Here is a 14782-nt window from a genome sequence, read left to right as displayed (position 1 = left end):
CAGCCTGAGTAGCCCTACAGTCAGTGACTGCAATCAAATCTGTTCAACTTGCCTGGTTCAGCATTTATCTCAGGCTACTTCAAACAAGATTTCAAGCAACAGGATGAGAACAACTTGCAGCCTTCAACCATGCCCCTATGTCTTGATCTCAACCACCTGAATAAATCCCAATAACCATCAGGGTTTACCGTAAACAGGCATGTACCTTTCCCCTTAATCTTCAGTACTGAACATTCCGCATGGCCTGAGGAATTAACCTAGTACTGCAAGATGCATTACTGATTACATAGACTCTGCTTAGAATGGAAGGAGAAAATTTAGGGCATTTTTCTCATCCATGACAGGACAGTGAGTTGAGGGTAATTTTAAATTCTTCCAGGGCAAAAATAATGTTTCCTTAACTACTTGAGGTCTCTTTGTCCATCCTTACTGAGCAAGTCAGCATGGTTTTATAAAGGAGGCTGGTTAATGTCTGGCTGGCCCAAGGAGTGGAGTTTACAATTATTGGGGCCCTTTGAGTGCAACATATATTAGTAAGAGGACATAAGTTGAGAGTATCTCCATTATTGCCTCTTAGCTGGCAGTAAACTTTATGTTTCCCAGTTTACTTTGAATACTTGAATATATCCATTGTCTTTGGAGGGTCTGTTGAGGGCATTTGGTCCAATCTGTACTGCCTGATTATGTCACAACCCAGGTAGCATTCTTCTTCCCAAGGAATGACTGAGCCACAGCTATGGAAATGGGAACAGAGATAAGAGTACACCTGTTTTGACAGGTGTTTGCTTTGAATTGCAGAAACACGGGACATTCCCTTCTGTTGTTCACTGACTTCTCAATAGGGTTAAGGGGAATGACAATCCAATCATGGACAGAGCTATCTGATGGGCATGGCAAATGCATAAGTCATTTGAAAAGAAGATTTTTGCTACACTATGGGAGAGCTACACCAGGCTGTTTCTTTCTCGAAGAAAGCTCCAATAGTGATTCTGAAAGAAAATGTTGTAAATGTACTTCTCTCTTCCACACTTCTCAGCATCTGATATGTTCCCTCCTAAAAGTTCCTGGGTTGTTAATCTCCATCCCCAGCCACAAAATTGGTGTGTCCCATTTCTGTAGCTATAACTTTACCTTTTCTCGAATCATCTCTTTGTTGCACTCATTCACTTTGTCTGGAAGGGTCAAGTGTATAAGGGACAAGGGCCTTTTTATGGAACTTAGACAACTATGTTCCCCACTTTGGCCCAGTGGAGTATATTCAACCAAGCAATCATTATCTTTATGATCCAGAATGATGTCAGACCAAACAGAGAATCCAGGTAAATGAACCAGAATTAAATTTTAATCCACTAGACCCCCTTTTGACACAGTTGCCACTCAAAGCGTATGTTGGTTTGGCTATATTGCATCCCTCAAAAAAAGCTATGATCTTTAATCCAATCTTGTGGGATATTGGGATTAGGATGTTTCCAGGGAGATGTGACTCACCCAACTGTGGGTGAAACTTTTGATTAGATTATTTCTATGGAGGCGTGGCCCTGCCCATTCAGTGTGGGTCTTGATTAATTTACTGGAGTCCTTTAAAAGGAGCAGACCCAGATGATTGCTGATTCTTTTGAGATGCTAGCCCAGAGTTTGCCCCAAGAAGCTAAGCCTAGAGACATTTTGGAATGCCATTTTGAAACGCAACCTGGGAGCAAGCTGGCATGACTTCCAAGCTAACAGAGGTTTTCTGGATGCTAATAGCCTTTCTCCAGTGAAGGTATACTCATGTTTATGCCTTGGTTTGGGCACTTTTATGGCTGTAGAACTGTAAATTTGTAACCAAATAAAACCCCTTTATAAAAGCCAATCCATTTCTGGTATTTTGCATTCCAGCAGCATTAGAAAACTGGAATAAAGGGTATGTCAATCAGGCTAACAGGCCATTGACTTTAAGGGAAAGAATGAAGTATCATGCACAGGAATGGGAAAGGTAAAAACCTGAATTGGGTATATATATCTCCCAACTTGTTCATCCTGATCATTACCCAGGAAGCAACTGAGAGTGAATGATTCTTTTTTGGTGACAGCCATATTCAGTGATGAAACAGCCTTACTAAGGTGTGTGAATAAGGAAGAAGTAAGGATGATAGAGACTTACATTTTTTGCACATCAAATTTTGAAGAGGCCTTTCTAATACTTAATACCACATGCTTGTGGATGTTGGAGAACTTGAAAGATGCATAAAATACCTTGATAATCACTAATTGTTGAGAAGATTTTGTGATTAAAATGTCCACCATTGTCAGATTTCAAATGACCCAGAAAGTTGAAAACATTACACATATGATTTTCAAGGTTCAGAGCAGTGTGCCCAGAAGCAGCACACTCTCTAACTGGAACAACTCTCTAACCTGGAAAAGTGTCAATAGTGATGAGGCATGACTGGTAGTCCCATAAATTGTAGAAGCCTGATAAATTCATTCTTCCAAGAGAGGGCAACTGCAATACCTCATATTATGTAACCTCCCTCACCACTAGAAAAAAAAAAAAAAAAAACTTATTTCAGGAGTCACAGTTACGGCATGCACTGATAGTCTCTACACCAGAAACAGACCTTTATTTTGTGCCTAGTCTATGATGGTGGATGTGTTGTCATGTCCAGTAAAATGATGGATCTAAGAAGCAAAGTAACTATTTGGTGGTTCATCTGGATTAGCAGATTGATTGCAGTTGAGTTTGCTTTAAATTGTACCCTTATCAAGGGCATCTAAATGAGTTACTCATATCAATAGTCATGATTTGTATTGATAATTTCATTCACCAAAGAGGGGTTACTTTAAAATGTCAGTCTTTCATTTTCCAAACAGAAGACCTGGCACTTGGCCAATGTAACCACCCAAGAGTCAATACTGGAGGGAGATAGTGTGCTTATTATAATGGGTCATAAACAAATCTACCCTTTGCTCCAGAAGGAGACACCATCTCTATCTTCCAATCTGTTCACCTGGCAAGTATAGCTGAAATGGTTGTACAGAACAATGGTCACCCCATATGCAGAAACTTCAGAGCTCCATGGAGGACTGTCTTCTAACAAGAAGGATTGGGCAGAGGTTCAATCACCCTGAGGACACGAGCTACTAACTACACCAAAAGGTCAAGTTACCCTGATTCCTTTCATAACCAAGATTCCCAACAATGATAACCACCAATTACAGTTTTTTCCTCTAATTATACCAATGAAATGCAGGGTTCTTCTATTTTCTAATAGAAATGTTAAAAATAATATGTCTACTTTTTTATAACTAAGAGAAGCAGAAATCTTTCAAAGTTCACCATGAGTTCATTCCCTTTGCTTGTTATTAGTATAAAATATCTTTTGCAAACATAATGTTCCAGGTCTTGTGAGAAATTGTTCAAAATTATAGTTTATCAAGCACAGTTTATCAATAGGAAGAAATAATTGTCACTTGCAATGACCATGGAAATTTCTAGAATGAAAGTTTAAAGGACTTTCCATAGATATCCTTGGTTCTAATGGTTATTAGAGTTCAAATATTTATAGCTCCTGAAGTTTCCTACAGTACATAAGTATGGGGCTTTTAAGATCAAGGGCAAAAGGAAGATGGTAGTTATTACATGAACATGACACATCCCTTTCCTAACCATTCTTGATTTCAGCCTCCATTATGTTCTTTCCTATTTAGCACATTTCCTTATATATTAATGATCTGAAATATCCATGTCATTGGAGTAACCACCTATCATACACTGGCTGACAGGGCAAATTGTATAGCTTCCATGGTCTGGACTCAGAGAAAGGAGAATTTTAGAAGCCTGGATTCAGCAAAGGAAGAGAACAAACCTTCTTCCCATCTTCCCAGCATCACTCTGAGAGAGGTGCTGGGGACTAGGTGATCCCCTGAGTACACAGCCTGGGAATATGTTCCATTGAAGGGCCCTTCTGTAGGGTAAGCATGAAAACAATATGATCTACAGAGGGACTCACATAAGTTTTGAATTGGGGTGCCATGAGCTCAAGATTGGTTTCTAGTTATTTTTAAAACTTGTCTGAAAATAGTGTTATCTTGGAAATTGAATGCCCCTACCAGTTTTAACGGATGAAGAGTGATGGCCATGGTCCTGTACAGTAGGCAAGACCAAGGCCAAAGCCTGGATGATTTGGCTGTAAAGATGCAATGAGCCACTTTTAGATTCATACAGTTTGCTCTTACATGTATAATGAAAAGAAGAGTAGCTAAAGGTGCCAACTTCCCAATTCCTTATCCTATATACCAAAAGGGATAAGATTGCAACAAAGAGGACCAAATGACTGTGAGTTATGGGAAAACCTGTGTGGAGGAGTCAATTCTAGATTGCAGCTAAATGGTGTAATGTCTGAAGATATACCCTGAGGAAAAGGGGACAGAAAGCCTCATAATTCTTCAGACTCCTTTTATGAGAAACTCTTTTATGACAGCCTCCCAGAAGAGAAAGGCTGCAAGTGGGTGGTCACTTGAGGTAGTTCTTCACAAACCTCCCATTTTCTCCTGTTCAGGGAAGATCATGAGGCATTTTGCAGTGACTATAAAGCCTTTACTTGAACGACCTATGTGGGCATATTCAAGGTCACTAATGTACCACGGCAGAGCCATGCCCCTGCTGGGCACCCTAACTCACTGTCCCTGCAGTCCAAAGTGAGGACTTAGGGTCATCTTCAGACAACCCTGTTCCTTGAAAGATGGTCGGATACAGTAATTTGTGATGACCAATGTAGACCTGAATCCTATGCAAGATAAATTATTTCTTTGTATTTGTTTCAGTTGCTAGGTAGAGTTTGTATATTCCATTGACATAATTCAATTCTGGGGTAATAAAATAACATGCTATATGTTGCAAAATAAAACAAGTATTGAAAGTGATGCTGCATTAACGAGGATTACCTATTATTTCTCTTTGATCTTACTGACCTTAGTATTACTGATAGGAATTATTTCATGCTATGGAGGTTTACTAGGATCCTTTGTAAAAAAACAATTTTTAGCATGTGCTAGTTTGGAGTTATGTACCCTAGAAAATGACATGTCCTTTTAATCCATTCTTGTGGGTGCAGACCTGCTGTACGTGGGGACTTTCGATTAGGTTATTTCAATGGCAATGTGTCCAGCCCTGAATTCAAGGTGGGTCATAATTCTTTAGTGGAGTCCTTTATGAGAGGATAAAAAGGCAGAGACATTTGGAGGCAATAGAGAGAGTGAAACACTCCAGATATGCTAAGAGAGAATCCACAGATACTCAGAAAGAAAGCCACTGGAATCAGAAGCTGAAAGTTATGAAACCCCGGAGTGAAGGACAAGGAGACACCAGCCATGTGCCTTGCTATCTGACAGAGAAGCACCAGGTGCCAGCAGCCTTTCTTCAGAGAAGGTATCCTCTTGTTGATGCCTTAATTTGGACATTTTCATAGCCTTGGAATTGTAACTTTATAACTTAATAAATCCCCATTGTTAAAAGTCAACCCATTTCTGATACATTGCATTCTGGCAGATTTAGCAAACTGAAACAAGCAGATGTTTTAAATTTCAAAACACCACAGTTCTTTTGAAGTCTTTTAGCACTTAATTTATTCAATATTGGCATATAGTATGAGATATCTAAATTATCTGGGCTGTTTTTCCCCTTTTGTGTCAATTATATCCCATTATAATGGTGGGTTAGGTCAGCTGAGGTGTCTGGAAGCCAGAAACTTGAAGAAACATAGAAATTTTTATAAATGAAAAAGCTCTGTTCCACATTTCACAGTAATATGTAAAATCATGAGATTGGCATCTTCATACTGGAATTAAAATAGACTCTTTCAACAAATTGTCTTTTTAGTTGTGGCATCTATATTATCTGATTTTTTTAAATGTAAAAAAACCTAATCTTATTTCCTGCCATAACTTCATGTGATTTTATAAAATACATATTCACATAGATAAATTAATGCCATTAGCCAAATGATAACATAATTTTAGTTCATCACCTTTGCAAATTGAGAAAGAAAATACATTGCATCCTAATAACTTTCACTGAAACATTACAGAGGTAGACAATTTTAATAAGCTATAGTGCTCAGGAGACATGAAAATGCAGTATAAAGAGTCAGCTTGGGAATACACAATGAGGATTAGTCACATTGCTTATTCAGTATCACACCCCATAGCATCTAACTAAATCTGTCCTATATTTGTCATTAATAGCAAAGCAACCTCACAGTAGAAAAAGGAGAGAATCATTAAACAGTAGGAAGGATCTGTGTTGGTCATCTAACATAGCTGTTTCCAATTCGTGGAGCAAAAATCCAGGGGTTCTGTATGATGGTCCAAAAGACCTTGAAAGAATTAGACTTTCCATTCCCATGTGTTGTATCTCTTCCATTTTGATCTTATTTTTGATGTTCTAAAATGTGCACATTTATTAGTATTACATGAATATGACTATGAATTATATAATCACACATACATATGATTTATAAAGAAATGAAAATATGTTGGTGATGCATGATTAATTATTTTTGCTCATGAAGATGAAAAAACAAATATGTTTAGGTGCTAAAGGGATAATGTCTCCCTTTTCCTTTAGGCAAATGATTAAGTTACCCTTTATTTTGTGTTTGGAGAAGAAAAGGTGAAAAAAATTATACTATTTATGTTACTGACAATTGAATATTCAAAAATAACAAAATGATGAAATATTGATAACAACCAAAGAACTCAAAATCTTATGTTAAATTGAAAAAGAAAACACTCAATGACTTCTGTGCCGGTTTGAGTGTATTGTGTCCCCCAAATGCCATTATCTTTGTAGTCTTGTGTGGAGCAGAAGTTTTGGTGCTGGTTAGATTTGCTTGGAATGTGCCCCACCCAGCTGTGGGAGATAATTTTGATGAGATGTTCCCATGGAGGCGTGGCCCCACCCATTCGTGTCCGGCGCTTCTCCGCCGCCCCGCCTGGGCCGGCGATGGGGAACAGAGAGACAGGGGGAGAGAGGGCACGGACAGTATCTTACCCGGAGCACTTGTGATCACTCGGGACCCACAGTGGTGAAGCAGATAAACTTTTATTGGAACTAGGCAATCATCATCTTTACAGGTTCCACCCGGGACGAGGCGCCTCGGGGGAGAACAACCTCGATGCGGCCGTCAGGTACGGCTCCTTGTGGGCTGTCTCCCCGAGCTTTGCCCGGGAACTTTCTTATAAACCCTGCGTGTATCCAATGGGCTAACGCTACGCACACAAGCATAATTGGTAAATACAGCGGGTGGTTGCATACATCAGAAGGCGGAAGCAGGATGTGGGCGCCATCTTGGCACCACTCGATGGGCGGGGGGAACTCAAGGGCAGGCTGCAGCTTGTCTACTAGGCCAATCCCGGAAGGTGGCTGCTCACATCTCCCCCTTTTTTATTTTATTTATGCCCCAGTGTCTCTAGTGATGAATGTGCTCCCGTGGACCTAGATGGCCCACAACGTATTTTTTGGTGCTTTGGGGAGTCTGGACTAGGCCCCAGCCATACGGAGGTGGGACCTCTGGCACCGACCAGAATGCTCACTTCATATAGAGACCGGAGAGCCCGCGAGCCGGAAACCACGTGGCTCTCCGTGCAGTACTCAGTCTCGCAACTGGGGGACAGGAGGATTAGGGGAAAGGTAGCCAGTGCCGAGGGCGTCACTAGGAGCCTCAAACGGCAAGGGTCCCGTCTGGCCACAACTAGGACTCTGCGTACGAGGTCAACCTGAGACAAAAATTAGGGCCACTGGTACCGAATGTTTATAAACGGGATTTTTCCATATGCATAGCTGCAAACCTTACCCTCGAATGCCCCGCTTCGAGTGGTTGGGATGGGTGCTGGGCAGAGGGGCTATAGTCATCAGGAGGGTTACAGGCAGAGGACATGGCCATCATGGCGGTAACGCGCAATTGCTGCTGTTTTTGAAACAGACGCTCCAGCAAGCTCTTAACAATGATCAAACCTACTAACAACCCCACAGCAAGGAGAACCCAGTTCGTCAGATTAGGCCAGGAGAGCCAGGATGTGACTGTGCTCCACAACTCCCCCAGTTTTTCCTTTAAAGTAGACAGATCGAATGTCACGGGCTGTAACTTAATGCCCCCGATTCTATCTAGACTGGACTCCACCTGCAGGGTAAGATTCTGAAATTCAGGGAGATAAGTATTCTTCAGCCAATCAGAGATCTTTTGAATATTAACAGTTGTGTTGGCTCTGGTAGGAGTGACACAGATTTTTGACCAGAGCCATCGGGCATCACATGCTTGCCCAATCACTTCCCAGAGCACGTCTATCTCTTGGCCGAGTTCCTGTATCTCAAGCTGCAGGCTTTGAATGGCCTGTGAATTCAGTTGCAACATTTTGCCGTGGGCCTGTATAGCCTTTCGAGTGGCGTTGGCAAGTTCGTTAACACTTTCCATGGTTAAGGCGAGTTCCCCGGTAGAGAGGGACAAACCAGGAGGGAAAAAGGTTCAATATCCCAGGCCCTCTTCCCGGGCTGTTGGGGAGTGGTTGGCGCCACCGACATCATCTGACCGCTCATTACGCGAGTCGAGGGCTGGATCCAACAGGTCACGTTGGGGGTTCGACGACTTATCCGGCTGCAGTTCTTTGGTATTCTCAGGCGGCTGCACGGTTCTCACCAATCTCTCCGGCACCCACACTGGCTGACGTCCTAGTTCCTGGGGAAAGACACAAACAGAGCCTCTGGCCCAGCTGAGCACTGGGTCAGGGCCTTTCCACTGCCCCGTTAAAACATCCTTCCAGCGGACCAGGCCTCTATGTAGAGGACCTGGGGTGGTATGTTGCAGGGCAGGTGTCATGGTCGATGTGTTTTCATTTAAATAATTGTATGTAAATAGGGCAGCAGACAATTGGGCCCTGGGGGACAGACCATGACCTATTCCCTCCTTTTGCTTTTGCAATAGTTCTTTAATGGTCCTATGCGCTCTCTCGATGACACCCTGCCCCTGAGGGTTGTATGGGATGCCATGTTTTAGGTTAACTTCCATAACATCACAAAACTTTTGAAAAGCTTTGCTAACGTAAGCCGGGCCGTTGTCTGTCTTCAAAATTTTTGGCTTACCCCATGTTGCCCAAGCTGCAAGGCAGTGCTCAATAACCTGATGGACCTTTTCTCCTGTCTCGGCAGAGGCAAACATCACCTGAGAATAGGTATCAACTGACACATGCAAGTATTTGACCTTACCAAACTCGGGAAAATGAGTGACATCCATCTGCCAAATGTCTCCCGGGACGAGTCCTTTAGGGTTTACCCCTATTGAGGGGATAGCCCTAAGAGTAGCACAACTTCCGCAGGCGCGGACTATGTCCCTAGCTATTGCTCGTGGTATACTGAATCGCCTAGCCAGGGTACCCGCATTAATGTGGAACCTGCTGTGGAATTCGCGGGCTTGTTGGTATGGTGTCAGCACGGGAAAAACATGCGGCTGCCGAGTAGCCATGTCCACTAAATGGTTACCGTGTGCCATGGGGCCAGGTAAGCCCGTATGAGCCCTAACATGAACTATATGAAAGGGGTGCTGTCTCGCGAGAATCGCCTTCTGAAGCTCGAGAAAGAAGGTGCTTACTGTGGAGGAACCCTTTATAATGCCCACGACTTCCAAAATTTGCAGAGAATTAACAACATAGATGGAATCAGAGACAATATTCAGGGGGTCTGGAAACTCTTTCAAAACCGTGGAGACGACCTGCAGTTCGACCCACTGAGGTTTGAGTGGCTGAAAAAGAACAGTTTTGGGAGCATCTCCTTCCACACAATATGCTCCTACACCGGAGCTGGAACCATCAGTGTACACAGTGAGGGCGCCCTTAATTGGTCTAGGCGACGTGACCCTGGGAAAAATCACCGGGTGTCGGGTGACAAACTGTAGAAGGGGGTCTTTGGGGTACTGATTATTGATACATCCCGAAAAGGTGCATCGGAGAATGGCCCATTGATCTATACACCCAGTAAGCACCTCAAGTTGCTGAGAAGAGTAAGGCACCCTGAGGTTTTTGGGCTGCAGACCAAAATGTTGCACCGCCTGTCTAATGGCTTGTAGGGCCAGTTCGGCGACTGCAGTGGGATAATGCTCTAAGATCTTTTTAGGGGAAACTCCGGGGTGGATCCAGAGTAATGGTCCTTGCTGCCACAGCACCGCGGTGGGCTGTGAGTCTGTCGGTAGAAGGCAGACATCAAAGGGTTCGTTGGGGTTCACTCTTTTCAATGCAGCATTGCTGAGCGCTCGCTCTACTCGGTACAAGGACTGCTTCGCCGCAGGGGTGAGGTGTCTAGGCGAGGTTAGATCCGGGTCCCCTTTCAGCAAGTCGAATAAGGGCATTAAATCTGCATTGGGTAATTTCAAATACGGGCGGATCCAGGTTATGTCCCCCATAAGCTTCTGCATATCATTTAGGGTATGAATCCTATCTACTCTGAGTGTAACTTTCTGGGGTGAAATGTGGGTAGGGGTGAGTCTTGCTCCTAAAAAGGTGACAAGCTCGGTCATTTGTATTTTTTCCGGGGCCACTACTAAGTTGGCCTCTCGGAGTGTTAGAATTAAATGTGCTAATGCGGTCTTGAGGAGGTCTACCTTTCCATGGGTCAACAGGATGTCATCCATGTAATGGAGGATCCTCACATGGGGAAAAAGCTGACGGGTACTGACTAGTTTTTCGGCCACGTACAGCTGACACATAGTAGGGCTATTAGCCATACCTTGAGGCAGAACCGTCCATTCAAAACGACGGCAGGGCTCCCCCTGATTTAGGGAGGGCACTGTGAAAGCAAATTTTGAGGTATCCTCGGGGTGAAGTGGGATAGAAAAGAAGCAATCTCTAATGTCTATGACTACAATAGGCCACCGCTCTGGCAGAGTTGAGAGGAGGGGCAACCCCATCTGGACAGGTCCTAGAGGCTCCATGCAACTATTGATGGCCCTCAGATCATGTAATAGCCTCCACGCACCTGATTTTTTCTTAATGACAAAGATAGGGGTGTTCCAGGGAGACGTGGAAGGAACGATGTGCCCCTTCTCCAACTGATCTGACACCACAGCGTGCAACGCTGAAAGTTTTTCCTGAGGTAAGGGCCACTGAGGTACCCAGACTGGGACCTTAACTTTCCATGTTAACTTTATGGGTGTAGGCGGGTATGCACCCTCAGTGGCCCCTAGGAAAAACCCAAGCCTCGTCTACCGGGGTTAGGGTCAGTCTGAACGGGCTTCACGCGCCCTTGCAAGGAGGCTCCCAGCCCCCTGCCCGGGACATATCCCATACTATTCAGCAACTGTTTAGAAGTTGGAGAGTAACCAGTGGTTAAAGTCACGTCCATTTGAGCTAGAATATCTCTTCCCCATAACGAAACAGGCAGGGCCAGCACATAAGGCTGAAAACTGCCTTGATGCCCTTCCTCATCCTCCCAATGGAGAGTAATGGCGCTCACCATGGGCGCTGAGATTTGGCCGATCCCTCTGATGGTGTCTTCCGCTTGGTTCGTTGGCCAAGCGGGGGGCCAATCTTGCTGTCTTATAATCGACCTATCGGCTCCAGTATCTAACAGACCTAGGAAGGCTCGGCCTTGTACTTTAAGAGTCAGCATGGGTCGAGACTCTAGGGACATCTGAAGACCCTCAAAAACTTCTCCGGAGGACCCAAATCTTTTATTCCCCCTCTGTCCTGGCTTGCTTGGAAAGACTGAATGCAGGCTGGGCAAGAGCAGAAGCTGTGCCAACCTATCGCCCTCTGCAATGACCAGAGTGCCCTGCAGAGACTGCACCATAACCTGGACATTACCCGTGAAATCTGAGTCTACAACACCTGGCACAATTGTTAATCCTCTTAACGCTATGGATGCTCTCCCTAATATAAGCCCCACGGTTCCTACTGGAAGGGGCCCCCTGAAAGAGGTCCCCACCAATTGGACTCCCATAGCTGGGGTTAGTACGAGCCCGGAGGTGGCACGGAGGTCCAATCCTGCTGATCCGGGAGATGCGCGGGTCTGGATGGGGGCCGCATCGTCCGTTGGTGTGTTTGGGGGCCCACCGCAAGGGTGGACCCCCCCTGCCCGTTTTTTGAATCTTGCTCAGGACGACCAGAAAGGCGTACTCCTTGCGCATTGAAGACTGACTTACAGTCCTCGGCGCGGTGAGGCCCCTTGTGGCAGCGGCCACACAGCCTAGTGACTGCACGTGGCCCGCGGAGGTGCTGAACGGCAGGCGGTTGATCTTTATTGGGGCAGTCTCTCTTAAAATGACCGGGCTGGCCACAGCCATAGCATCTTTTTGGCTTTACCTCTAAAGCTCTGGGGTCCTTTGTGTTTACTTGTAAGGAGCTGGCTAACATAGCAGCCAGCCCCGCATTAGTTAACGGGCTGCCAGCGTCCCTGCAAAGCCGAACCCACTCTGTCAAGCTCTTTCCCTTATTCTGTGCCAGGATAACCTTGCACTCCTTATTGCATTGCTCAAAAATCATCTGCTTAACCACAGTTTCTGCAACCATTGGATCTGAGAAAATCCTCTCAGCCGCAGTCTGCATTTTCGCTACAAAATCTACAAAAGGTTCTGTGGGACCCTGGTGTATGCCGCTAAGCGAAGCCTGCGCCTCTCCTTCCCCTGTCAATTTTTTCCAAGCCCCTATGAAACAGCGAAAAATTTGGGCATAAACCTCCTGGGGGTATCCTGTCTGATTCTGGGCGTGAGCACCTTTCCCTAAAAGCATATCCGCATTCCACCCGCCGTGCCTTGCCACAGCGTTTCTTGCGGCTTGTTCCTCAGCTAACTCCTCAAACCACGCCTTCCAATCGATAAACCTGCCAGGAGGCAAGCAAGAGCGAGCCAGCTGAAGGATATCTGCAGGTGTATGATTTAGGGCGGAGAGGTTTTCAACCATATTCAGGGTGTAAGGGGCGTTAGGGCCGTACTGATGGACGGCTTGCCTCAGCTCCTTCAAGAGCTTGTAATCATAGGGTTCATGATTACGAGCTTGCTGATTGATAATGACTGGGAACATCTCGGAGGCTGGTTCGGGTTCATTGAGCAGCGGTCGGTAGCCGCCCAGAACGCCAAAAGGTCTGAATGTGGTGAAAAGGCTCCACCTCCAAAAATGCCTCCTATTGGGTGAAGGGTGCGGAGGATCCGCGTAATCGGGTGGGGATTCTGGGCATTGCACGGGAGGGCCAGGGTATCTACTCGGCATGACCGCTAGAGGGAGCTCTCTATACGGGCCCTTTACGGAACCACCGAAACCGTCCACCGGATGCAGGTGCATCCTCAGGGGCGCAGCAGCCGTTGGTGGTGGGGCGGAGGGCTGCGTGGGTGAAACAGGAGGTCCCTCTAGATCAATCAGCGGAGGCGCTTCCGGCCCTTCGTCTGCCTCACTCTCAGATCCTGAGTCAGAATTATCAGAACTAGCATCCGACTCCGGCGGCTTGCCCTTATGGGAGCCCTCCGCAGACGAAACAGACTGAGCCTCTTGGAGTGCATGTCGCGCCTGCAACAAGGCAGTGGGCGTAGTTAGGCCAGTGGCTGATTCTAACTCAAGTACTGCACGAACAGTCTCCCATATTGGGACTAGAATCGGGTCCAAACAAACACCCGTTTGGCGCGCTCGGTCTATATCATGACCAAGTTTCATCCACGAGGGCAGATTAAGGCTGCCGGAACAAGGAAACCAGGGGGCAAAAGTGGCCACATCATCAAAAAATCGCTGGAGAGAGCTTCTCTTAACTGAGATACCCCACTGTTTCAAAAGGGTCTTTAAGGGGGTTAGTAGGGGTGAACTCCCGGACTGCCCCATGCTTGCAGCCGGCACTGTCTTGTAATCACTCGGAGAGCTCTTCCGAGTCCCCGGGGCTACCTGAACGCCCACGGGCCCTAGTCCTCGTATGGAAAGGGGGTGCTTACCTTCTCGCGGTGATCAGTCGCGGAGGTCAAACCACGGATCCCGGGAGCACGTCTCCGTCGGGGCGAGGGGAACGCAAATGAGGTTGCGGGTTCGAAGTTCCCCGTACGGGCCACCACTTGTCCGGCGCTTCTCCGCCGCCCCGCCTGGGCCGGCGATGGGGAACAGAGAGACAGGGGGAGAGAGGGCACGGACAGTATCTTACCCGGAGCACTTGTGATCACTCGGGACCCACAGTGGTGAAGCAAATAAACTTTTATTGGAACTAGGCAATCATCATCTTTACAGGTTCCACCCGGGACGAGGCGCCTCGGGGGAGAACAACCTCGATGCGGCCGTCAGGTACGGCTCCTTGTGGGCTGTCTCCCCGAGCTTTGCCCGGGAACTTTCTTATAAACCCTGCGTGTATCCAATGGGCTAACGCTACGCACACAAGCATAATTGGTAAATACAGCGGGTGGTTGCATACATCAGAAGGCGGAAGCAGGATGTGGGCGCCATCTTGGCACCACTCGATGGGCGGGGGGAACTCAAGGGCAGGCTGCAGCTTGTCTACTAGGCCAATCCCGGAAGGTGGCTGCTCACACATTCGGGGTGGGCCTTGATTGGTGGAGCTATATAAATGAGCTGACTCAAAGAGAGAAAAGAGAGTGCAGCTGGGAGTGATGTTTTGAAGAGGAGCAAGCTTGCTAGAGAGGAACGTCCTGGGAGAAAGCCGTTTTGAGGCCGGAGCTTTGGAGCAGATGCCAGCTGCCTTCCTAGCTAGCAGAGGTTTTCCGGACGCCATTGGCCATCCTCTGGTGAAGGTACCCGATTGCTGATGTGTTACCTTGGATGCTTTGTGGCC

General features: G+C 46.2%; 1 protein-coding gene across 1 annotated transcript; it reads right to left on the bottom strand.

Annotated features, from left to right (window-relative positions):
• Nucleotides 1-7745: 7745 nt before the first annotated feature.
• LOC119527815 lies at nt 7746-13981 on the bottom strand. The gene is made up of 2 exons (XM_037828288.1): nt 13938-13981; nt 7746-8714 (listed from the first exon to the last, which is right to left on the bottom strand). Exon 2 carries the CDS (start codon nt 8451-8453, stop codon nt 7794-7796), a length of 660 nt encoding a protein of 219 aa, XP_037684216.1. The 5' UTR covers nt 8454-8714; nt 13938-13981; the 3' UTR covers nt 7746-7793.
• Between the last annotated feature and the right edge of the window lie 801 nt (nt 13982-14782).

The sequence above is a fragment of the Choloepus didactylus genome, chromosome 1 (genome assembly GCF_015220235.1).
Source record: "Choloepus didactylus isolate mChoDid1 chromosome 1, mChoDid1.pri, whole genome shotgun sequence".
Taxonomy (NCBI): domain Eukaryota; kingdom Metazoa; phylum Chordata; class Mammalia; order Pilosa; family Megalonychidae; genus Choloepus; species Choloepus didactylus.
The sequence above is the reverse complement of the archived record's forward strand: the minus strand, read 5'-3'. Positions and strand labels throughout refer to the sequence as shown.

Excerpts from the sequence above, each read along its gene's own strand:
- LOC119527815 (XM_037828288.1), bottom strand. The coding sequence starts at position 8,453 with ATGGAAAGTGTTAACGAACTTGCCAACGCCACTCGAAAGGCTATACAG.